At 40.9% G+C, this 25195-nt stretch overlaps 2 protein-coding genes across 5 annotated transcripts in view; both read left to right on the top strand.

The window, feature by feature from the left end:
* Window positions 1-8010, top strand: part of med13a (mediator complex subunit 13a) — a 96508-nt gene extending 88498 nt beyond the window's left edge. Inside the window, exons 20-29 of the mRNA XM_020612404.1 lie at window positions 1471-1478; window positions 1952-2143; window positions 2921-3144; window positions 3629-3771; window positions 3902-4060; window positions 5125-5307; window positions 5796-5923; window positions 6003-6167; window positions 6676-6776; window positions 7128-8010. Of these exons, the coding sequence (XP_020468060.1) occupies window positions 1471-1478; window positions 1952-2143; window positions 2921-3144; window positions 3629-3771; window positions 3902-4060; window positions 5125-5307; window positions 5796-5923; window positions 6003-6167; window positions 6676-6776; window positions 7128-7260 (1436 nt within the window). The 3' untranslated portion in view covers window positions 7261-8010. The remainder of the gene's footprint in view (window positions 1-1470; window positions 1479-1951; window positions 2144-2920; window positions 3145-3628; window positions 3772-3901; window positions 4061-5124; window positions 5308-5795; window positions 5924-6002; window positions 6168-6675; window positions 6777-7127) is intronic.
* Window positions 8011-9704: 1694 nt separating this feature from the next.
* Window positions 9705-25195, top strand: part of ints2 (integrator complex subunit 2) — a 22371-nt gene continuing 6880 nt past the window's right edge. Inside the window, exons 1-19 of one of the 4 annotated variants that reach the window (XM_020612398.1) lie at window positions 9705-9880; window positions 9986-10090; window positions 10845-11141; window positions 11280-11421; window positions 11881-11983; window positions 13107-13220; window positions 14264-14394; window positions 16417-16587; window positions 17420-17640; window positions 17780-17905; window positions 18127-18198; window positions 19470-19584; window positions 20046-20114; window positions 20950-21084; window positions 21186-21362; window positions 22023-22137; window positions 22870-22974; window positions 23375-23539; window positions 24384-24585. In XM_020612398.1, coding sequence (XP_020468054.1) covers window positions 10849-11141; window positions 11280-11421; window positions 11881-11983; window positions 13107-13220; window positions 14264-14394; window positions 16417-16587; window positions 17420-17640; window positions 17780-17905; window positions 18127-18198; window positions 19470-19584; window positions 20046-20114; window positions 20950-21084; window positions 21186-21362; window positions 22023-22137; window positions 22870-22974; window positions 23375-23539; window positions 24384-24585 — 2456 coding nt within the window. In that variant the 5' untranslated portion in view covers window positions 9705-9880; window positions 9986-10090; window positions 10845-10848. Of the gene's footprint in view, window positions 10091-10116; window positions 10408-10435; window positions 10515-10844; window positions 11142-11279; window positions 11422-11880; window positions 11984-13106; window positions 13221-14263; window positions 14395-16416; window positions 16588-17419; window positions 17641-17779; window positions 17906-18126; window positions 18199-19469; window positions 19585-20045; window positions 20115-20949; window positions 21085-21185; window positions 21363-22022; window positions 22138-22869; window positions 22975-23374; window positions 23540-24383; window positions 24586-25195 lie in introns of those variants that run through there. The other 3 variants (XM_020612397.1, XM_020612399.1, XM_020612400.1) reach the window with 3 other exon arrangements.

The following is a 25195-nucleotide window of genomic DNA, read 5'->3' on the forward strand; positions in this document are numbered from 1 at the left end:
ATTTTTTAGTTGTCTTCTGTTTAATGCTGGTTTCTGAGCACTAATTCAGCCATTGAGACCACTGTGTGAGAGAATTCGACAAACTGTTCTTGTAGATACAGGGGTTTCCGGTGACCAGTTTTTATGTAGCTCTGCTGCAGTTGAAAAGGGGCTGGCCCTGGACTGCCGAAGCAACAAAACGGTCCTCTCGAACAGTTGTCTTATGGGGTCTGCCTGACCTGGGCCTGTCATGAACTTCACCAGTTTCTTCAAATCTTTTTCTTATCCTCTCCAATTGACATTTAGGCCACGTTCACACTGCAGGCTGAAGTGGCTCAAATCCGATCTTTTTGCCCAAATGTGACCCATATCCGATTTCCTTATGACAGTGTGAACAGCACAAATCCGATTTTTTCAAATCCGGCCCAGGCCACTTTCATATGTGGTCCTAAATCGGAAACATAGTCAATGTTTTACAATGCGACTTCAGTCTGAACGGCCATGTCGCATTTCATGCGTTTGTCTTTGCAGAAACAGACGTTATGGGCTTTACCAAGCTGTGAATATCAGGACACTTTTTGATGGTTTCATTTTGTACCCAGTTATTAATGTGAATGCCCTTGACATTAAAATTAACAATTTATTGTGACAACTGAATGATTAGAAATAAAGTTATGACATTTTAAGTTACTATGTCCTTATAGGACAAGACTTTTGTCAGTGTATTTCTAAAGGATTTCAGAATGGTGTTATTTTTCTAGGGCTGTACCTGACTGTCACCTGATTGGTATAGTTTTCCTTAGTCCTTTCTTAAACATAATTATGAATTTTATTCAAATTGTATTCATTAGATTGTTGTTTTAGCCAACAAAAACTGGAAAGGTTAGTGGGAAAGGTTGCTTATCCCTTTTCTCTGGATTCACTCTGTTTGATTACAACACTTGCCTCGATGGAGCTTGTGAGGAAAAGCTAAATCATAGGAAAGAATTAATACAGTGATATTTCTTGAGCCAGCATCTATAGTACAGGAAGCTTTACATGGTTGACTGCTGACATTAGTCCTTGAACCTGCAACAAAAAAATCTGACATAGCAATGCTACATCCACAATGTTTCTTCAGTCTTACTTTTTCACATTTATGGTTCCATATCAATAGATATGTTTCCATTTTTAGAAATACTCCATAGTTGCCCCCTAAGGACAAGGCATATACAGAAGTGAAAGCACAAAGATTCATTAAAATCACATGTCAATATAATGATAACTTCCATTTTGCCCAGAAGTACCCTTAATGTGCTTTATTAAATTCCTTTAAAGTCTTTACCGCATATATGTGTCTGGACAGACGTGCATTAACTGTGACTGGACTGGCTGGCAGAGGCTTACAACTGAGAGGCGATAATTCTGGTGCTTTTTGCATGTGCTTTTGTAGGTTTGAAGCACGTTTCCTTAATGTTTGTGCTTTGACATTTATATATGCTTTTACCATAGGGCCAACTGTAATACTCGGTATAATAAAAATGTTTTCATCAATATGCCTTACAATTATGAGAAACGCATTATTGGCAGCTCTGCTCAGTCACAGTACCGTGCAGCACACGTGAAGAACAACTAGCTGCCCCTCTTGTTTCACCTGTAAGACCCATATTTTAATGCCTTCATTTCTCATCTGTGATGTGAAAGGATATTTTCACATGGAATAGAAACACGCAGCACCATTTTGATCACTCCTATCTGTTTCCAGTTAGCTCTCTACAATTTATACAGAACCATAATAGGTTGCACTGTAGTGTACAAAGACATTTTATATATTGGTCACTTAAGTTCTGCACATTATTGGTGTATTGTAGCTTTACTGTAAAAGGTTTTAATCAACATTTATGTTCACTTGCCACTTTTCTCCAAGTGTATATGAAGTCATGACTGTATGTTATACTTGTTGCTTATATCTGTTAACTTTTTTTTTTTTTAGATTGTTCCCTGCCAGTACCTGCTTCAACCCGTACGAGGCGAGGACCATCACATCTACGCCCAGCACCTCAAATCTCTAGCCTTCTCTGTCTTCGCTCGGTGCAGACGGCCACTACCCGCTTCCACCAATGTCAAGTCACTCACAGGCTTCGGCCCAGGCTTGGCCATTGACACTGCCCTGAAAAGCCCAGAGGTAAATGCAACAAATCGCCAAGTTATACAGTTATAAAACATAATCAATATGCGGTTGCAGTTCAGCTCTGTAGCTGATGTCCATCAGTGCCTGTTTTAATTCTGTGATGGCATCAGCATGCTAACATTGTCCTCTGATTGATAGACAAACAAACGGGCTGACACAGTGTGCCTAGCAGCAGCATTTCATTTGCTTCCAGCTCTCCAGCCACACATGAACCTCCCCTGATATGACCCAGCCTTTGGCCCTGGCTGTATTCAGTCTGGCACTGAAAAGAAAGAAGGCAGTGAAATAAAGAGTTTTAGTGCTAACCATCCTCATAGTTTTTTCTGCTGGAACAGAACCAGGGGAATTTGTAGCCTCCTTCTACTCCTGAGTTTTCTTTCCATTATCTGCTTGGCTAGCTCCCTGAGACCTCCATAATGGGATCTCATCTCCAGTTTTAGACAAAGGAGTGCTTTAGATCAGGGCCTTATTCAGTTGACTTCCTTCTTGCATCCAGTGCTTCGTTTTCGTTTTAACATACTGGCAAACCTTGAGCTGCCTTGCTGGGGGACTGGGATATGGACTGGAGTGGCACAAACGGTAGTTTAGTCTGCAAAGATACTTAGAATGTGAACTCAGTTAATATTTGGATTGAGAGACAAGAATTTCCTGTGGCTGTAGAGGCTGAGCAGTGATCATGTGCACAAAATGAACATATCTGGAGCATGTCCATTTTGGCTGAACATTTATCCTTAGTGTTTTATCCTGATATTATTCCCTCTCAATCTGCAGAGGCCAGAGTGTCTGCGTTTGTATACACCCCCCTTTATCTTAGCACCGGTAAAGGACAAGCAGACGGAGCTCGGGGAGACGTTCGGTGAGGCATCACAGAAATACAACGTGCTGTTTGTAGGGTACTGTTTGTCACATGACCAGCGCTGGCTCCTGGCTACTTGCACTGACCTGTATGGGGAACTCTTGGAGACCTGCATCATCAACATTGATGTCCCCAACAGGTAGGAATGCCATCAAAACTATATTAAAACATACCAGGTTCAGTTGTTGTTACCATTTAAAAAGGAATCACTTAAAACTTTTGGGCCTGTAGCAAATTACTTAACATCCTGAACTCCGACTGATTCATTTTTCTCTGTGAACAACCCCTATTCAGTCACAGCAGCACATCAAGTGTCTGTGACCTCACAAATGTATGGCAGTCTTCAACATGTGTGTGCTTGATATTAAAACTGATTTCTGTATCCGTTATGTTAGCTGTCACACAACACTTTGCTGAAAAAATAAGTTGAATTTGAGATGAAAGGTATATTTAGTCTGTGCACACCCACACATCCCTGAGAGGAGGTTCACCTTCAGTCTGAGGAGCTTGGGCTCACAGTATGTTCTGTTTTCAACCACTTCTGATTTGTAGCTAAGCACACTGTGTGTGCTCTTGATGATGAAAAAGCAGTTTTGACATATGTGACTATGTATGTTCTACAGGGCCCGGAGGAAAAAGGGCTCGGTCCGGCGGCTCGGCCTACAGAAGCTGTGGGATTGGTGCTTAGGGCTGGTGCAGATGACGTCAGTCCCCTGGAGGGTGGTGATCGGTCGACTGGGCAGGATAGGACACGGAGAGCTAAAAGGTATGGATGACTGTTAGGCTAAAATGCCTTTTTCTGACAAAAACACTAGAGCATTCAAGTGTCAAAATGTTTTCTATAGCAGTTAGTCACTTGTTCACTCATCTGTCGCTCTCTGATGTTCACATTCCAGACTGGAGTATTCTGCTGAGCAGACGAAACCTCCAGTCACTGAGTCGCCGCCTGAAGGAAATGTGTCGAATGTGTGGCATCTCTGCCTCAGATACTCCCAGCATTCTCAGTGTGTGCTTGGTCGCCATGGAACCCCAGGGATCCTTTGTCATCATGCCAGGTAGAATATGTGCACATGAGAAAGATTATAAATACGCTTAGTCTTTTTTTTAATGTACACTTTTCATCTGAGCTGCATTACTCGACCAAGTGAGGCATTGCTGATGTGTGTTCATGTCTGTGCGTGTGGTGTGATGGATGGCAGCAGCATATTACAATGCCTGTCCCCTCCTTGTCCAGAGCAGATTGATGGCAGGGAAGATCATGTCCCTTTCGCTCATAAAGCACTACCTCTCGGATTCCCGTTGATCTCAGTGCGGTGTGATGGAAAGCCAGATTAATGGGTTTATCTTGGGAAACAAGTGGGGGATTGTCAGTGCATCAACCAGGATTGTGTCGAGCGACGCTTGGCTGAGGACATCCCCTTCCTAAAAAGCTCTTCAAGCTGAAAGGGATTGGGAAGGCTTTGTTGGCCTTGGATGTACAAACATGCCAAACTATGACTAGAAGGAGCTTAAAAAAAATCACTGTAACACAAACCAGAAATGTTTTATTTAGTTTGTTTTTGACTACAGGTGACAAAATGTCTTAAACCTGACATTTTAAATGCATTCTATCAGTGTTGTAAAATGAAGACCTAAATATTTCAGCAGTCATTTCACAGATTCAGCATGCAGGCTCTTGTTGAAAGGGTTACTGTTTGGTCATTTATGAAGCTGTGGCTTAGCACTCAGCTGAAGATGTTAGCCCTAAAATTGAATAAGCTAATTAAAGTCAGTGAGCAAATTAAATAAAAATAAAGGTTTCAGGAGTGTTATTGATGGCCATGGAACCTAGCGCCAGTGGATGGATGGTGGTACTTATAGCTGATTATAAATTAATTGATGACTTGTTATTTTTCTGTCATTTATATGTGAGAGTTTCAAAAATGCTGGAATACTACAAAGTTTGAGCCTTGTGTTTCTTTGTTGAGGGTTTTTTTCTCTTTGGCTCAAATGTTGAGAATTTGCTCATTCAGAGATGATTTGAGAGATTTTGTGACAAGGATTCCCATTTTGTTTCATTATGCTTAGCTGTGCTGTTTATTGACTGGTCACTCTCTCCTTCCTCTGTGCGTTCTGTCAGACTCGGTGTCAACAGGCTCAGTGTTTGGCCGCAGCACCACCCTGAACATGCAGACGTCACAGCTGAGCACCCCACAGGACACCTCCTGCACCCACATCCTGGTCTTCCCCACCTCCGCCTTTGTAGCCAGCTCCAATTACACCAACATCGACCCCAACATCGACATTCTCAATGCCACCACTGGTCAGTAGCACTTTGTCATCTATCTTGCAGTCATTTTTTAGAGTCCTGTTTTTCAGTGCTTGTGGCTCATCCTATTTGCTGGACCTTGAACAAAGTCATTGATGTTAAAAGGAAAATGCAGCTGTTACTGAAGTTTTGTACAGTTTGTTTCCAAATCATTTGCACTTAGTTTTCTAGTCTGTTAAGAGTCTGGGTTGGCCTACAGGTTATTGCCTTTGTGCAAATATATTTGCTGCCAGCAACATTCCATAATCACTTAATAGCAAAATTAAACACATTGAAGGTTGAAGTTGGTATCAGTATATTTTCTGAAATGAACACTTTGCGTGTTATTGCCACAGTAGGTGCATATTTTTGGTTAATATATACTGATCAAATGAGAGGTTTGGAGCATTTTAGATTACTTATCTGAGACACTGGGAGCTAATGAATTAAATTAAAAATCTCATCACTTCAGTCCTGTTGAATTGTTCTCCCTTTCTCTTCAGATGGGTTCTTTGACCTGCTGGACCCAGAGAATGAGTTGGTAGACCCAGACATTATTAACATTTCGCCCACAACTTCACCAGTACACTCCCCTGGCTCTCATTACCACCATGGAGGTGATGGCAGTAAGGTGAGACATGCATACACACCGCCGGTTAAGTACAGCTTGTTTTACAAACATCTAACCTGGAGTTTCCTCCTTGTGGCAGGGCCAGAGCACAGACCGCATGGAGTCTCATGAAGAGGTCCCTAACCTCCTGCAGCAGCCTTTGGCCCTTGGCTACTTTGTGTCCACGGCTAAAGCTGGCCCACTACCGGACTGGTTCTGGTCAGCCTGTCCACAGGCTCAGAACCAGTGTCCACTTTTCCTCAAGGTACCAACCTCTTCCCTTCAGCATGTCAGTTTGATGTACTTTTTAAGCTGGCCTTTCATACAAGAGCACAAGGAAATAAAGACAACTTGGTGAAACAATTAAGTGGTAGATTCAGGCACATGAGGTTTAAAAAGAGATAAAACTATAATAAACTGTAACAAGGCAACAGCATTAAACAAGTTAGACTTATGATAGTTTTGTTTAAGCACTAAAAAGGTATTATTATTTCTTTAAAATGCTGTTAGGATGTAAACAAGGAGCTTGTACCCACTTGAAGTAAGGGTAATCGAACCCTTGTGTGTGTAAACAAATGGCACATACTGCAAAGCACATTCACTGGTTTTGAGTTGCAGTGCTAGTCCTTGCTTCTGGAAATAACTATAGACCAAGTGCTGCTGTCACTATTGTGAAGAGAGCTGCTGTTAATCAGATGAAATGTAATAAAAGGTTCCTAATGTCATTATAATACCACTGACACCACCTGTTTGCCTGCATCCAACCCTCTCAGGCCTCTTTGCACCTCCATGTGTATTCAGTACAATCAGATGAACTACTGCACAGCAAACACTCCCACCCCCTCGACTCCAATCAGACCTCAGATGTGCTCAGGTAAACAACACCAGAACACAGTCCACCACAAGTGCACGAAATACTGTTACCACCCTGCTGACTGAGTTTCCAGGGTGATTTTTGTATTTTCAGTTTTTATTCTCACTTAACTGGTTTTTGGTTACAAATGGTGACAAAACACAACAACTAAACATACATTTGAAATTGTTTACCCTTAATATGTTTTAAGTGCTCCTGTCTCTTATATGTATATTAGCCAGGAAATTGAATGATTTGAGTTTTGCAAAATAAAAAGCCAAATCCTATAGAACATATATCATAATATTCAATATATTGATGACCAGCTGAGGTATACTTTTTAAATGACCACTTTTTTGGATGCCTGGACAGATTTGTGCTGGAACAATACAACGCCCTCTCCTGGCTGACGTGTGACCCGGCCACACAGGACCGACGATCGTGTCTGCCCATTCACTTTGTGGTGCTCAACCAGCTGTACAACTTCATTATGAACATGTTGTAACCAGCAGCCTGTTACAAGGGGGATGTAGGGCAAGCATTTCAGAGGAGAGGGAACTGACGACTTCAAAGGGGGTATCGTCAAGACTGAAGAAAACTGCAAGGACCAGACTCAGCCCAGAGGAATCGAGCTGGCTCCTGCACTGAGAAGGGATTAGACGGCTGTTTAAAGCTGAGACAGTCCTGTCCCCCATGGCTGCTTCTGGCTGAGATGGTCCTGTCCTTGTGATGTAAAGACACACACAGAGACAAGGGAATAAAGATGAGGGAGAAACCAGAAGTTGAGTTGCAATTAATGAACATGAGAGAATGACAGATGGGTTGCCATGGTATGTAGTATGGCAGCACAGTCACTGGCCAGTCTGTATTGGAGAGACGAGTCTGTCTGTAAAATTAGTGGAAGAAAAGGGACATATTTGATCAAGGAGAGAAACTCGAGAATGCATCTTTGGTTTTAAGACCGGAAATTTCTTTTTAATCCTTTGGATGAAAAAGTATCCAAATGAAATGCCTGCATCTATCTTATTTATTAAGTTTTTAAATGTATAATTTGTCTTATTTCTTAACCTCTTTTATATATTAAATGGAGAAGGTTTATATCACCTTCCTGCTTTAAAGCAATTGGTCTAAGATATATGTAATTGTCTTAATTAAAAAACAACCAGGAAAAAAATCCCATAAAAACTAAAGTCCCCGGTAGGTTGCTTTTAGAGTATTATTTTTTGTAATGCAGACAGAATATTTGTATTGTCAATGTACAGAAGAATTAGAGTGGAGAATTATGTTCCATGCCTTTGAGCATGAAGGACTTACAGCAAAGCTGTAGCTACAGAGGACTTGTACAGCAATGAACTTCACTGTGTTCAAATAAAGAGGTACATTGTTGTATATAGTATTTTATACTACACATTTAGACACAAAAACCAAATGGCAATATATATAAATAATTATATATGAATGCCATGCCAGCAGTTGGTGGTGTGGCTTCTGTTTTAGGAATAAAGTGTGTCAACTTAATTTCCTGTGCTTGTGTTTATTGCTTTGGGGAGGGGGGCTGTGATGTGCAATTGAACAAGGACACCAGTAGAAGGGTGAAAGGAGAACTACTGGCATCTCTTGGAAGTAGAGTACCTCAGGTTTGATCTTTTTTTTGTTTTTTAAAGGAGAAAGAAAAGATAAGAACAGGTGTTTTATTGGCGGACATGCAGTGTCCTTTTCAGCACATCCTTTTTTACTGTACCTCTTCTTAAACTGGTTGACTGAGGCCTGACTCTTTGGCACCAATTCTGATTGGTTATAGATATATTTAGACCAGTCCCACTTTACTTCAGTGTGAAAGTAAATGTGTGGTGTAAATGAACTTTAAAACCAGCTACAGATGGCTGCCCATTGGATATTCAGTGTTTGAGCACCAAGAAAGATCTTCTGCTTCGATTTCTCCTGTTCAGAGGGAAAGTGTACTTTGACTATTGAAAATCCATTGCTATTGCTTTTTACCTTGTATATTAAGCAGCATTTGTTGGCTTTAAAATTTTGACCATCAAAATTTATTTATTTGGTCTTTGAGTGCAGATAAATACATTCAATATTTAATAAACCCTGAAAATTAATTTTAAGTCCAGTGCCATGTTTTCTTTTTTAGAAATCATGGTTGTTTGCAGTGATGATCTGCTTCTGTTATACAGTACTGTAGGTTTGCATGCTGGTTACCACACACTATTCACAAGTAGGTAAAAGGCAAAAACATAGAAATAACCCTACAATGTAAGTTGAATTACCTGTGAATTGTTGGATTGGCAATTCATTCTTCTCAGAATTTTGAGCATTTCTGTTCGGAGTCTGCAGCCCTGCATTACAGAGAGGTCCTGCTCTGTTTTCCTTCATCCCTCAGCAGCTGCTGTCAATGTGTAGTGGAATTTACACCGACACTGATGGCATAGGTAAAAGCCTAGAAGTCTAAATAGTTGAATTGATACTCCATATATTTTATTGTGGCCTCTCATAACTGTAAGACCAACAATGGCATCTTAAAATTCAGTATGGAGTAAATTAGATATTATATATTGGATTGCAACACATTCATAATGACCTACTTTCTTGTTATCCAAAGATATTAACTCTTGCATTTTAACCAGATGGAAATAACAGGCCTGTCTGCCACAAAAATTGGTTATATATGGATATTTGTTTTCCTTTCATTATCAATGGTGCAGAAAATGTCAAATTATAGTTAATTAAAACTTCACAAACTGGTGATTCATTATTTACCTTGTGCTCATCAGGTAATCTTGATACTTTTTTCAAGCTATTTCCTCACATAGATTCAGGCTGTCATTATTGGGAGATCTGAATGCTGCCCTTTTGTAAGGATGTGAATAAATTGAAAAAGAATCATGCTGGCACCAGTGCATGGTTTGACGAAATGAAATATGAATTCAGTCATACTGAAACAACTTCTCACTATCATCCAGTCCATGTTGTGTGTGTCACAGCGCTGCCTGCAGTCGGGACAGGAGCGGACTATCGTACTGTCAGTGTCGGCATACGGTGAAGACGAGGCCAGTTCCACAACTTTCACACTGACATATTTATCTGTCTACACTGTAGATAAAGATAAGATGTAGGTGGGTAAGCGAAAACTGGGATAGACAGGGCGTGAAAGATATTACGCTGCAGACATTTCCATAAACCTGCCGGCAAAAGCTAGGACAAGCTTCTTTCTCTATCAGTGCCAGGACTCCCCTACAGAGCTCGACGGTACACAGCCGAGTCCGAGGTCTCAAGGCCTCCATGGTGACATTTATTTAAAAGAAAGCATCGTCCTAATACGTGAGGTAAGATTATTATTACACACGCCAAGGACAGACCAGGCAGCACACTCGTCTGATAGGACAGCTAACCTAGCTTAGCTCAGATCTAGCAGTTAACCTAGCTGGCAAATAAGTGCTAAGCTAAGAGCTCCAAAACAATGCGGATAGCCAATGAATGGTGGCTAAGCTACGGACGGCAGCTAGTAACAAGCGAAATAAGCTGCCTGGCTAGCAGACCTAGCCTAGCTGTTCCTTCAATATTGCTTTGTTATTGAAGAGACGTAGTGAAAATTTCTGAGTGCTGCACCTGAATCGTACAGTCAGATTCACCGTTCATTCAGGTTAACGATATTTTCCAGCATTAGCCAGCATTAGCATTACCTAACCATTTAACGTTAATGCTACCTTGTTTTGCTAGCCGGTTATCGTGATATTAAAAAACTTAACGGTAATGCCACTGTGTAACAACCAATTAACTAAACCTGTGATAAATTATTTACACATATATTAACTACGGAATAGCCAGAGAAAACCGTAGTAACTCGAGAAATGAATGCGTTGCCACTTTGTAAATTTAAGCTGCTTCTGTCAGCTGAACTGTATTTGCCGGAGACTGTAACGTTACTTTAGTGGAGTTTCTGTAGTTTGCCACCCCATCAGTTTAATCAGCACATTTGCTCATAACGCACACGATGAAGACTGTTCGCTTTATTTCTTAAGATCGCATCAGATCTGCCTTTTATATTTGTTTTGCCTGCTTCATGTGGTTTCGTTGCAGTGAGATGGCCGACAGTGCAGGGCTGCAGTTTGTCAGCCCCTATGCTTTTGAAGCCATGCAGAAGGTGGATGTAGTACGCCTGGCTGCCCTCAGTGACCCAGAGCTGAGGCTGCTACTGCCCTGCCTGGTGAGGATGGCTTTATGTGCCCCAGCTGATCAGAGCCATACCTGGGCCCAGGACAAGAAGCTTATCCTCCGCCTGCTCTCTGGAGTGGAGGCTGTCAACTCCATTGTAGCGCTCTTGTCTGTGGACTTTCATGCCTTGGAGCAAGATGCAAGAAAGGAGCAGCAGCTTAGGTATAGCTGACTGACACACTCAGTTCATAAGGGCATACATACAATACTCTCTTCAAAAAATACTACTGATCACTGCTTATTAAAAAATACTAGGTGTTCATTTTAGTCACAAACGCCATATGCTGTCTCTTCTGTCAGGCACAAGGCGGGGGGGAGCTCTAATGGAGAGAGCATCTTGGTGTCCCAGCTACAGCATGGTCTGACCCTGGAGTTTGAACATAGTGATCCCCTGAGAAGACTCCGTCTTACACTCAGTGAACTGTTGACTATCATGAATAAGGTGCAGCCAGAGGCCCAAACATCCCAGTACATCACAAGACACTAATAACATGAATATATTTAGCTTAAATTGTCCCCTTTTCATTAGAAATAGCAAAAACAAGATGCCCCATGAAAATTTATAAAAGGTTAAGTATTGATTTAAAAAAATAATATTGGGTATGCCAAACTAAACTATTTAGAAGTACCTGGCTAACTGGAGTTGTTGATATGAATGAATGACCTTGTACAAATGACTGAATTAGTAAATAAATCTTACTTGTGGAAATGGCAGGTGAAAGTAACAAGATTGCACTGCTTTCTTTACTTAAGCTCAGTTTGGCATCAGAAACTACTGCATTTCTGGCAGCTACTCTTACATTGACTGACAGATTAGATGTTCCTTAGTCGTGCAGTTGTTCTTTAGTGCTTTCATCTTCTAGAAGATGACTTGGATGACTGATCCCTTGTTGTTTCTCAGGTGGCAGATTCAAACGGGGAGTTTTTTTTAAAGTCGTCCGAACTCTTTGAAAGTCCCGTTTACCTGGAAGAGGTCGCAGATGTCCTCTGCATTTTACAAGCAGGTACCTTTCATCTTCTAAATAGTTTTAGTTAGAAGTGCTTTACAAGTGGGGTCATGTTGACTACAACATCTTTTGTACATAAGTGTGCTATGTGCAAGGATGAGATTGATAAGATTCAGATTACAATGTCATAGGTGCATGAGCAGGATTAGCTCATATGAAAGTTTGTGACATGATGCCAAATTAATCTGAAGGAGGTTTTGTGATGTATGATACAGTTTTACAGTTTTTATTTGATGAATTCACTGCCTTGGTTTTTCCACTCAAATTCTAATTTGTTAAATTCATGATGTCATGATTGAACTTTTACAGTAAGTCACTCAACAGTAGTGTTTTGGGTTAAACACATCAGTGGACTAAAACCATTCTGAAGTCAAGTCCTGAGCATAAGAAAGCAGCCTGAGAACTTACATCATGGAGATGTAGCCCCAGCTTGTGATTCTCATGTATTACATACACTCGAGTCACAGAGATAGTCTTCCATTAATGTGCAAAATTGAGACTTGCTGAATGTTTTAACCCCATACTGTCGTTTCATAATACTCAACCAAATTCAGAAGGAGGTTCTTGAATCCGCATAGACTCTTCTAATGAAATGGAATCAAAAATAATCTGCTCCAGTCCAGGAAAAAAAATATGATCAGTTTCTCAGTTGTACCCATTCTTCTTATATAAACAAAGATGGCAACAGGAATTGATGTAATCACTCTGGCGTTGTGTCAAAGTGGCTTGACTTTCACGAAATAAGCGAGAGAAAGATTCTGTCATTTCCCGTCACCATTTTTTTTTTTACTGAAAAGAGGCTGTTTTACCCAAGAAACTGACAAAAATGACATTTTTCATGGACTGGAAAATATTATTTTTGATTCCACATGATTAGAAGAGGCTGATGCTGTGAGAAATACCTTCAGAATTTGGGTGGGTGTTATGAAGTGACAGTATGAGGTTAAAATGGGCGACAAGTTAGCTGATCATCTCTGTGACTCGAGTGTATGTAATACATTAGAGTCACAAGGGGTGACTAGGAAACATGCTGATAGTGAGGTGAAAATATTCAATATACTAGAAAAGCCACCTATTATTTTATGTTGTCTAAAATGTGTTCATTTGCATTTTTTTGTAGAGCTCCCTTCCTTGCTGCCCATTGTGGATGTGGCAGAAGCTTTGCTTCATATTCGCAATGGTGACTGGTTTCTGTGTCTGTTGGTTGCCAATGTGCCTGACAGCTTCAGTGAAGGTAATTCACACGTGCCATGACACTGCACATAATGCCAGCTGATAATGTGAGGTGGAGTGACTGGTTAATTGCCATTCCTAGCTTCATATGGATAGTGAGTGTGCCTGCTGTGGCAGGAATAGGCCTTTACTGAACATTAGCTTAAAATCGCTTTTGAGTCACCACTACAAGTTTTTGCTATGAGTGTTTCTTCTTGAAAGTCTAGCCATGCCACTGGCTCGAGGGTGTATGTATTTGTCGTGGATTGATGATGAACATTACTGTCCTGCTCTGGCTCCCAGAGAGCGCAGTCTGTGCTTTCACAGATTCATTATAAGAAAATGCCTGCTGTCTCCAGTGCTTCCTTATCACACACAGGGTCAGAGCTAAGTCAATAGTGTATTTGTGTGTGTTACATAGCAGCCGACATCAAGAAATCATTTTGGCTTAGTTATTGGAAAAGACCTTGTCTTATTGAAGTGAAAGTGAAATGAACTGATGAAACAGTGAAGAGGGAAAAGGCTCTTTCGAGAAGTGTCAAGGTCTGTCACATTGATCACAGGCTGGTAACCAGACCTAACTCTGCTGGCGCTTTATGGCATATGAAATGAAATAATCCAGAAGTGGCAAAGGTGGAAACTAATATTATGTTAGTGCATGTCATAGTCTTATCCAGGCATAAATAGTTTGCCTTTTAAAATGTCAGCTGTGGAAAAGCACAAGGAAAACAAGATAGGGCTTTGGAAATGCTGTTAAATCTTATTTACTGGCAAATAAATGAGTCTTGATTCTTGTTTAGTCTGGTTATGGTGGAACATGACTTGGCCAGTTGTACACCAGCTTTCTGTCTGTCAGAGATATACAGAAAGCCAGGAAACCTTTAGGCAAGGATTACATTATTAAACATTAGTTTTCCCTTGCTTTGCATAAAAATCAAAATCATTGAGCATGTTGCTAATAAATGGTATGTTATTTGGTTCCAGGAAATTCAGTAGTCCAAATTAGTTTTTGGTGGATTGTTACATGCTGTTTATTCACTTAAATATGCACGTCTGTCTTTGCAGTTTGCAGAGGTTTGATCAAGAATGGAGAGCGTCAGGATGAGGAGAGTGTGGGCGGTCGACGTAGGACGGAAGCCCTAAGGCAGCTATGTCAGATGAACCCCTCACAGGCCCTCAACATCAGAGCCATGGTGGTCAGTTCCACTGTTAATATACTCACAAGAAAAAAAAATCATGCCATGCATCATCCACATGTCCATTAAAGTGCCTCTGTCAGGAATTTTCAATTTCTACCTCGGCTGCGCGATAAATCATTTTGTAAGTGTGATTTAGATCCCTATGTGATGTCAGTCTCACGTGACAATAATTCTGGTGTTTGCATTTGCAGTGAGATCCCTTGTATCAAACTAAGCACTCCTTTTTTTTTTTTTTTGTTAAGCTGCGTTAACCAATAACTGCAACTAATAACTGCACAGTGATTTATTTCTGCGTCAACTGCTATTTGGCACTATGTGTACAGGGCAGGCAGCGCAACATTTAAAAACAGTTGCAGGACAGCACAATGTCAGACATGTTGGATTTATTTTTTAATTGGTCTTCTCTTCCTGTCTACAGCTCGTCACATGATGTAACGCATTCCTCCTATTGTTTAATGCAGCTTAGCAAGGAAAAGGGGGCGCTTGTTTTGATGCAAGGCATCTCACTTTTAATGCAGACACGGCAGAATCATTAACTACAGCAGTATTCATTATCTACATTCAAAGAAACAGGAAAAAGAAAACATAATAAACATCAAAAGTAGCAAATTAAAACACTGGTTAATATTGTAATTATGCCGCAAATGATAGCAACTCACTGTTGCAAGTTGTCATTGTAACGTGACACACTTTTCACCTCAGGAGCTTTTCAGGAGCAGCAAGAGATGCAAAGATCTGACTCAGAAAACAGCTGAAAGAAATGCTGATCCTGAGATAACTCAATCTGAGCCCAAGAGTGAAACTAAAATCACCTAGCTAACAGCTTAGAGGACAGGTTGGCTGCTTGTGGAAGTCAGGTATCCAGCAATCTCCAGCAACACATTAAGTGTGTTCTTGTAAATTCTCAGTGTCATAAATGTAGGACAAAAAACTGTCTGTACGTGGTGACAGACCTGCAGGTTGTGCTCTCTGTCCATGTGTCATGGCCCACCTCCTACATGCTTGCCCCAGGTGGCAGGCTCCCCTCCCGTCTCTTGCTTAAAAGGTATTTCCAGTAGTTCATATGTGAAAGTGGCTTTATCGATCAGATGTTACTTTTCTAGTGGTTTTTGACCAAAAATGAGCAGAGAATGTTCAAAAGAGCAGATACAAGTAGGGATAAGTGACATAGGTTGATAAAGAATGAAAATGATAATGATAGGGGAAAACAGGAACAACAGTGGATAGGGATATAACAGCAGGAGTAGTGTTTTGAAGAGGGATGTTAAGGTACCATGACACATATGGATTCATAGTGTTTATAAGGCCTTCAGTGAATCTGTAGGTCTAGGGGTGTGTTGTGTTGGACACATAATTTACATCCTTTGCTCCAAATGGACAGTTGCTTTCTGATCTATCCAGTGCACTACATGCTGCTATGTGTATTGGAGGTTTGTTTCCACACATCGGTCTTCTTTTTTACAGTATGTCCCAGTAACTTGTTAAAAACATGTTGTAGAGAAGTGAGAAGCCAGAAGTTGTGATGACAGGTTTTTTTTCTTCCCTCCAATTTGTTTAAAATTGCTCCACTCCACATAGTGGAGTTGGGAGTTGTTTACTGGAGCAGTAAACAACTCCCTGGTTCCATTTCTGGTGGAATCAAGATGATGGTGATTGGCTCTCGCCTGGCCGTCACTCACACTGCGTCAGAGGATATGTGCTTAAAGTTGAGTCTTTCTCAATGTTCCTCTTTACTGTAGCCTTTGAATCTGTTGAGCTGTGCAGGTGCTGCAGGGCTGCAAATCAGGGTCTCATTCACAATAAATGGCAGCTGGCCCGGCCTTTTGAAGCTGTACAGGTGAACATACCGTTAGTTGGAATAACTGAAACGACATATATTACATTACTTTAAATACTAAACATTAAGAGCAGATTTGAGAATAATTTGAAAGATGCTGTAATCACAAAAAATATACATACACAAGAATAAAAGCATCCCCAGTATAATGCGCTGTGTGTTTGTGAATTCTGTGTCCTTAGGTGGAGGAGTGCCACCTGCCTGGCCTGGGTGTGGCTCTAACTCTGGACTATAAACCAGATATTGCAGATGAGGCAGTCAGTCCCCTAGTCTCTTATGTCAGTGGTCTGCTGCTGGGGACCAACAGCAAAGTCAGGACCTGGTTCAGTATGTTCATTCGCAATGGACAACAGGTGAGGTGCCAGGGCATATTCTGTATTGACTTGCATGTGTTTTTAATTACACACACTAACACTCCAGTAGTTAAGGAGTTTTACATAAAGAAGATTGTAATGCAGTAAGCTCCTCATGTTGGGCAGACGACACTGAGGCAAAAGTACAGACTATTTGGAGTTATGATGGGTGCAGATCTAATCTAGATTAAACATTAAATGGCTGGAAAATAAGCATGTCATGGGCTCTTTAAAGCATCAGAGTTTACTGAATGTAACCAAGTTATGCATACATGAGTTATGATTTCACTTGAATCAGATATTCAGAAGATGTTAACACATTTTTGTCTGTAGTAGTAGAAATATCAGTGTTCTGAGAGACAGCAGTCAGCTGTCACAGAATAGGAAAGGATAGCTTCTGTCCCTTATTTCTCAGTTGTCAGCTTGTGAAGTGAATTGCCAGTGGTTTAAGCAAATGTTTAAAATATAACAAAAGTGAATCAGGTATTTTTTCCATCCTCTGGCATTTATGGAGCGCAGGCCACAGACAAACTTTCACTGAAAATGGTACCGTGTATTTATTGAATTATTTATGTTTCAACATTTTAAAAATGTTGCATTATTTCTTCAATAGCCAGTAAAGTTCTCTCTCCCTCTTGTGTGGAAAAACCTCTTTGCTGAATTGGGCAAATGTATTGAAATCTTTTGTCCCCATTTATGTTTTTATCTCAGCTGATTTTCCAATTGTTAATCAGTTAATTGATGAACAGAAAATGAATGGACTGTAAACACTTGGATGGAAGTACACTAGTTGACTCATATCCATCCCTCTGTATTGTCTCTTTAATGCCAGAGAAAAAGAGAAAGCAGCTCGGTGCTGTGGCAGATGCGCAGACAGCTGCTGCTGGAACTGGTTGCCATCCTGCCACGCTCACGCAGCACCCATGTGCCCAACGATGGTGACATGGAAGGGGAGGGCAGCTCAGGGTACTCTGGCCTCAGAGAGGAGCATGTGGTGAAGGCCAGCGCTCTGCTCCGACTGTACTGTGCCCTCATGGGCATCGCAGGCCTCAGGTACGCCAAAGAGGTTGCAGTGGCCCTCCTGAATTTGATGCTTGTGTAACTATGATTTTATTTAGTTCAATACAAATACTAACTTTTTCTAAAAGTTACTTTCTTAAAGTGAATGTAGTTCATTTTGGTGTTTGTCCAGACCTACAGATGAGGAGGCAGAGCAGCTGCTGCAGCTGATGACCAGCCGGCCTCCAGCCACTCCTGCTGGTGTTCGCTTTGTCTCCTTGTCCTTCTGTAAGCTGCTGGCCTTCCCTACTCTAGTCAGGTAAATAAAGCCATTTTTATTGACTCCTACTTTGAGAAATACTTTTTTCATTCAGCAAACAGAAATAGGTTGGGATCACAAACCCTGTTTCAGGTGGTCCTGAGTTTAGAATTTCTGCCTTTGCAGGCTGCATGCGTCGTTTGGCATTTCATACTGTCCTGTTGTTATATGGAGGGTGAATATTATCCTCTGTGGTCTGTTTGTGGTCTGTTTGTGCCCAGCACTCCAGAGCAGGAGCAGCTGATGGTCATGTGGCTCAGCTGGATGATCAAAGAGGAGGAATACTTTGAGAGGTAACCAGAATCTCAGAATTTACAGCTTTACAACTTGTGAACATTTTTTGCAGTTCATGTTAATCCCATTTTACTCTATTGAATTGTGCAAACTTAACTTTTTATTGTGTGAATTTGGGTAAATAGTATTAATTTTTGTCCTCAGCAAATGTTTGATTATTGATTAATGTTTGAGGATTCAGACACGGTTCACTTTGCTGTTGCATTTGCCTTAAACTGGTAGACAAGTGACACCTAAAGCCCCTTTCAGACATGGTACCTGTGAAATTGCAGGTTGCATGTAGACGTGTAGCAGTTGCTTTTTTGGTGTTTAGACAAGCTGCTGTTCCTGGCAAGGCTTTATTCAAACATAGCAGGACCTTGCTGGGTATAGCAACAACATTCATGTGACGTCCAACATCACAGGAGACAGACACAAAGCAACGCCGGAGGTTATGAATATATGAGGCTAAAAGGTTCTCCATAGTAACAGGCATTTGACAGTGAAGATGAACTTCCAGCGACTGGAAATTTTCTGCATTAGCTCAAGCAGCTGAACCATATCTTCGTGAACCACGTCAAAATATACTTTGTGCCAGTGTGCTATTTATAAATGCCACGTCCTACTGAACAGTGATTAGTTTGAACATTGTGCACGAGTGCATCTTACGTAGCACAGTCGTCATCTTGACCACTTCAGTTCAAACATGTAGCCAGTTAGAAAGTAGCCGGCTACTTATCTAGATCTGACCAGATAAAATGGCTGGTAACACTTTAACCAGCTATGTAACCCAGGGCTTTGTTCAGACATGACAGCTAGACATGAAATACCAAGCAAATTCCTTTATAGACAATATTTTAAATCATATGTCTGTATTCACAGTTGAATATGTGCTTGTGTTGTCGGTGTCCACGTTTTTTTGAGGCACCTAATCCTCCCTATGTAAATGTTTGTTGTTCTTGGGACTAGCCAGAGATAAACTCATCAAGGTTTTGTTTGTCTGTTAAAATTAAATATTAAGTTAAAATGACCTGCCTTAATCCTGCATCTTACAGAACAGAATGATAATAAACTGATTATGCTAGCTGCATCAACTCCCACACATGCCTTCTAACAGTCTATATCCCTTTAGTCTCCCCTAAAATCACTTAAGACTCCAATGGTTTAGTCTCACACACAGAGGCATATACTCATATACACTGCTGGAGTTATAATTTGTTATTAATGACAAGTCTGTGTGTCTGTTTTTCACTTTCCTGCCTGCCATATGTGTGTGTCTTCCTCCTTGCAGTGCTGCAGGCGTATCTGCTTCTTTTGGAGAGATGCTATTACTGGTTGCCATGTATTTCCATAGCAACCAGCTCAGCTCCATTATTGAGTTGGTGTGTTCTACTTTGGGGATGAAGGTAAGGTGGAAGGTGGGAGTGAGGCAGTGATCAATATATCAGTCTGGCTGACCAGCCACCGGCCCCACTCCACTGTAGCAGTGGTGCATATAAAGACTGTTCCACTGATGAAACACTTGCAGCATACACATTCTACCAAGACACACTATACCCTGTGGCCAATTTGCTGTTTTATTACTTATTAAGTGCACCATTGTTTCCTGTGTGCTAAGTAGTTTTCCTGTCTCTATGTATTTTCCACAAAGATGTGTAATGTAATTGGATTTAGAGCCTGTTTGTTTCCACCTTGAGGGCATTCTCTCAATTCTGTGTTGTGCCTGCCATGTAGAATTTATCTTATGAAATATGAAAGAAGGGAATTACAGAATACCAGTGTATTGCCTGCAGGTTGTTTTCACTCTGTTGACATTCTTTATCTTTGTTTGTTTGTTTTGTTTTGGACAATGTTAATGTATCCACAGATTGCCATCAAGCCCAGCTCTTTAAGCAAGATGAAGACTATCTTCACACAAGAGATATTTACAGAACAGGTACATACTAGTATATAACCTAGCCTTCCTAAATGGCACATGATGATCACTATTACTTGGATGGATGGATGAATAGATAGATAGATGCACTGTCACTAGTGTCTGCTAAGTCTATGTACGGGGGGACTGTTCTGATTTTATCTTAAACAAGACAATACACTGTGGTTTACATACACTATAAAAAACAAGATGTAAAAGATACCTTCCTTCCATCCTTATGTAAGAAATCATATATTTTTAAAAAGTGAGACATAGAAATTCATTTGTTTAAACTATTAATTGGTAAACTAACATGATGGGATTTTCTGTCTTTGTCTCCTCTAGTTCAATGAATTTCATAATTTTGGACAAAAATAATATAGTTCTAATACTGCCATTAAGTTGAACTGCTCAGGGATTTTCAGAGCTGCTTAAAATAACAAAATACAGTCATACCTAATACAAGTATAAACATCTTGTTGTAACAGTGTAAGACACATTTCTACTGTCTCTCAGCGTGTATCGTCATGTGACCCAGTCCTACAGTACTTCTAAAAATATACACATTTATTTTTTTCTTGCACTTTTAAGGATTGTATTTCAATCTCATTGTACTTTATAAATGACAATAAAGACGTTCAGTTGAATTCAGTACTTATATTTTGCTGAAGTGTGCTCAGGCTTATTTGTGTACCGTACCATGGTGCCAGTAGGAGAATAGTAAGAAGTTGTCAGTAAAGGAGCCAGAGAAATTCAATTACATTCTACAAAGCTGGGTGCGTTCTCATCACAATGGGATGCAATGCTGTACATCTATTACTGTATTGATAACTCGTTCATTACTTCTGGTGTGTAGGTGGTTACTGCCCATGCAGTTAGGGTTGCAGTGACCAGCAACTTAAGTGCCAACATCACAGGGTTCCTCCCTATTCACTGTATCTACCAGCTGCTTCGGAGCCGGGCCTTTACCAAGCACAAAGTGTCCATCAAGGTATGATACTGTATGTGCACTAATACAGCTCATAATAACTGCATGACTTACTACATCTGTTTAAAAATGCATTTTGCTCTATGTTGCTGTACTTGTGTCAGGACTGGATCTACCGCCAGCTCTGTGAGACAACCACCCCAATCCACACTCAGCTGATTCCCCTGATTGATGCCTATATCAACTCCATCCTCACGCCAGCATCTAAAGCCAACCCAGAGGCCACCAACCAGCCTATCACTGAGCAAGAGATCCTCAATGTCTTCCAGAGCTCTGCTGCAGTGAGTCAGCCCTAGGGCTTCCCAGGAACAGCAAAAACCTAAAACTGCTGCCTGAAAACGAATTGGCACTGTACATTGCATTAGAGGTTTTAATTTTTTTTGTTGTGTTCTTTGTTTTACATTTTATATTGTGATGATATCCAATAATATGTCTGATTATTAAAGCAATGTTTTCTTTTTTAGAGTTAGTTGAGCTACTTCTGTTTTTAGTGGCTCTTTATAGAAGGTTCCCTTAATACAGCTTTAAACACCATGTCTTTGTTTTTCTGCCACCATGATTTACTTTACTTACTTATTGTGATAGCCACAATTATTATTGGATTTCAGTAACACTCTATTATACTGTACATTGTACTTTAAATTCTTCATCCTCATCCCTACAGTTTCTTTAGGTCAGATGGATATTTGTAACTATCAGGATTCAAGAATTGCATATTACAGTTTAACTGCATTATAAAACCAGTCTGTTTAATGAGTTACAGCTCTGTTAACATCAAACTCTCATTCTGGTTGTGTAGGCTTGTCTTTAAACAAGTTGTAAGCAAAACCAGGGTTTTCATGACAAATTTGCTAATAATGACTGAAGTAATGTTTAAAGTTGGAGCTGGTGTAATGAGAAATACCAGCATTTCATTGCTTCTCTCTTTCTCTGATGGTCAGCAAGGGGAGGGTGGTCGAGGGGGACGACAGCGCTACTCCATCACCACCCAACTCCTTATCCTCTACTATATCCTGTCTTATGAGGAGAACCTGTTGGCCAGCACCAAACAACTAGGTATGCACATAACAATGTCTGTGCCCTGTAAAACACTGCACTTCCCTCTGTACTGTTGGCTCTCTGTCTTTCTATTTTTTCTCTCCTTTTACTGCCTGTCTAAAGTGTATCCATTGTCATCTGCTCCAGTGAAGAAGGCATTGTTTGTGAGATTGAGGATATTTGTCAGGCTGTGAGAGGAGAAAGGCAGCTTTTGTCCTCTGTGAAGTTGTTGGAGATGATCGCACTCTGGATGTTCAGTCATTCATCCTTTTCTGTCTTGGCACTGAATGCTGGCTGCTTCATAGAGAATAAATGGATGGCTGAGAAAGAGCCAAGTACAGTGACTGTGGGAGCCAAGCTAACTAGGACAGCTGTAGGTTAGATTGAGCATTAGCAGTTAGCCTAGTCAGTGTTTATTCTCTCCTGTGATGAGCTCTCCTCTTGCCCTTCATTAGGCCAGATTTATGTGAGAGTTTATGCCCATCTCTTTAATTGCTCTGTTTACCCAAGTGCTCCCACAGCCTTCAAGGAAGGAGTAATGATGCCCATCAGCAGTGGTAATGAACCCACGTCAATGAAAAATCACCTCCGCTCCTGTAACACATCGGCACAGCAGCTCTGGCATCCTTACACAGCCAAATAAAACACTTGCGCTCTGTCTTGTCCTTCTCCTGCTTTATGGTCTTGCCCTAACCATTTATTATCTTGTAGTTTCTTTTCTTCACTCACACTTTTTTCTCTTTTTTTCAGCCCTGATGCAGAGGAAACCAAAGTCTTACTCAGCAGCCTTGATGGACCAGATCCCTATTAAGTACTTGGTTACCCAGGCCCAGGGACTGCAGCAAGAGCTAGGGGGTGAGACATGGACTTAACATTTGGTTACATCCCTATATCTATGTTTTATTTACTTTTTCGATGTTACATGCTTGGGAGCACACAAGTTACATGCCGAGATTATAGCTGTAGCCCAGAATTACATATCACTGCACAGTAAATTTCACTATGCACCCAGAAAAACTTTAAATCTGTGCATCTTTCACTTGGCGATATTTGCTGTTTTGCTGTTTTGCATCTGGACACTGAAAATATCCATTGATGCAAATAAAACAAATCATTATGCTATAAAACAAGGAAAACTGCACTAACAATGTTTAAAAAAAAAAAAAAAAGGTAAAAAGAAGAAGAAAAATAAGCTCTAACACACAAAATTCATATGAATAATAAATAAATTTGGCTTCTCTTTTCTCATTGCCAGGTCTGCACTCTGCCCTGCTGAGGCTGCTGGCCACCAACTACCCCCACCTGTGTCTAGTGGAGGACTGGGTATGTGAGGAGGAGGTGACTGGTACCCTGCCCTTGCTGAGGAAGATGATGCTGCCCAGTAATACCTGCAGATACACTCAGAGCCAGCTCCAGCAGGGTGAGTAGCCTGAGAATAAGAAATGAAAGACATGGGAGTAGGCCATAAGGTTAGGATCTGAATTTAGAGCTTTCATATAATTATTTCTGCCAAAATCACCAGATTTAAAGAAATAGTGATATAGTTTGGACTGAATAGAGTAAAAGAAAACCCTTGTTTGTAAGTAGATCCCAAAGGTTCTCAGCACCTGTCATGATAATACAGTAGCTGGAGCTGTATAGGTGAGCTGTGCTATCAGTCTTGGGTAGAAGAAACAAGAAATGCCCATTTACAGGTGAAACAACTCCGTTCTTATCTCAGTAGTTAATCCTTCATGGTTAAGAGGATTATGCTGTAATTAGCTTTTTGTTTTGATAGGGATCCTTGACGAAATGCAAAATTTCTCTGCACCACAACCTTCTTCAGGACAGTGGTGACAAGAAGAATGATGTATGGATTAATTATGAATAGGAAATGGTAAGAAATAGAAATGTAGGTCTTCTGCCTCCCAGGAGTTGCTGATAGAAGGTGAACGGAGTATCTTTTCCCCATCGTATAGTGCTGATCTTGTTCAAGTCAAATGTCTGTGATCCTGAGAGCTCAAATGCTTTTTTAAAGTCAGGTTCCACTTTGATGTTTAATTATGTGGTGTACATAGGTACAGTTTTGAAATGTTTGTGGATTCAATTTTTTTTAAACCACCATGAAATCTAAACCAGTGTGCTTGCTGGGTGTTGCTTCTGATGCTCCAGAGGCTTTTGGTTTCTGTTGATTTCAGTGTGTATGTTTAGTTTAGTTAAGGGAGCACAACAAGGCTTTATAGTTACAGTTTGAATATTAATGCAAACTTTTGTTTCAAACCCAGCTTTCCAGAAGTTGCCACCCAGCAGTCACAGACTGATGCACATCCTGGAGCACCTGACGCTGCTTTCACCTGGAGATATGATCCCTTATGCCGAAGCCCTCACAGCCAGCATGGGATTGCTGCTGGAACCCGCTGTGCCTCGTCGCATATTGCAGACTGTCAACAAGCTCTGGATGGGCCTTAACACTGTGATGCCGCGAAGGTACATGCTCCAGGCATAACTACACATTGTGCACATATGATAGGAAATGCTACTGTGATATTCTCAGCATCTTGTGGGTTATTGGGGCTCAAAATAAGCCAAGTATGTTGTTATCTATATAAGAATATGGGATCTTTGGAAGCTCAACTTAATAGGGAAAACTAAATAAATGTAAAAAAAATTCTTAATTCAGCTGGGAGTTCCTCTGTCACTTAGCACTAACCGCACAGCAGAATGTGATGACTAAAGCTGGGCTGACGCTGCAGATTTCATTGATCTTCTACAATGTCTTAATTCACACTATACGTGTTAATTGTCCTTCCTGCACAGCCAGAATCCTCAAATTCACTGCTCACATTACCAGTGGGTGGCACGGTGGCAGCGCAGTTGTCTCAGAGTGAGAAAGTTTTGGGTTCGTGTCCTTTGTGTGCGGAGTATTTGCACTGTGGGGTGGGGTGCCTTTAAGTGGGCGGGGGTGGCTCAGGAGGTAGAGTGGGTCGTTTCCTAACCGGCAGATTAGCGGTTCAATTCTCGGCTTTTCCAGTCCACATGTTGAGGTGTCCTTGAGCAAGACACTGAAACCCCAGTTGCTCCCGGTGCTGTCCCCGGT

This window comes from Monopterus albus, unplaced genomic scaffold (assembly GCF_001952655.1).
Source record: "Monopterus albus unplaced genomic scaffold, M_albus_1.0 scaffold124.1, whole genome shotgun sequence".
NCBI classification, from domain to species: Eukaryota; Metazoa; Chordata; class Actinopteri; order Synbranchiformes; family Synbranchidae; genus Monopterus; species Monopterus albus.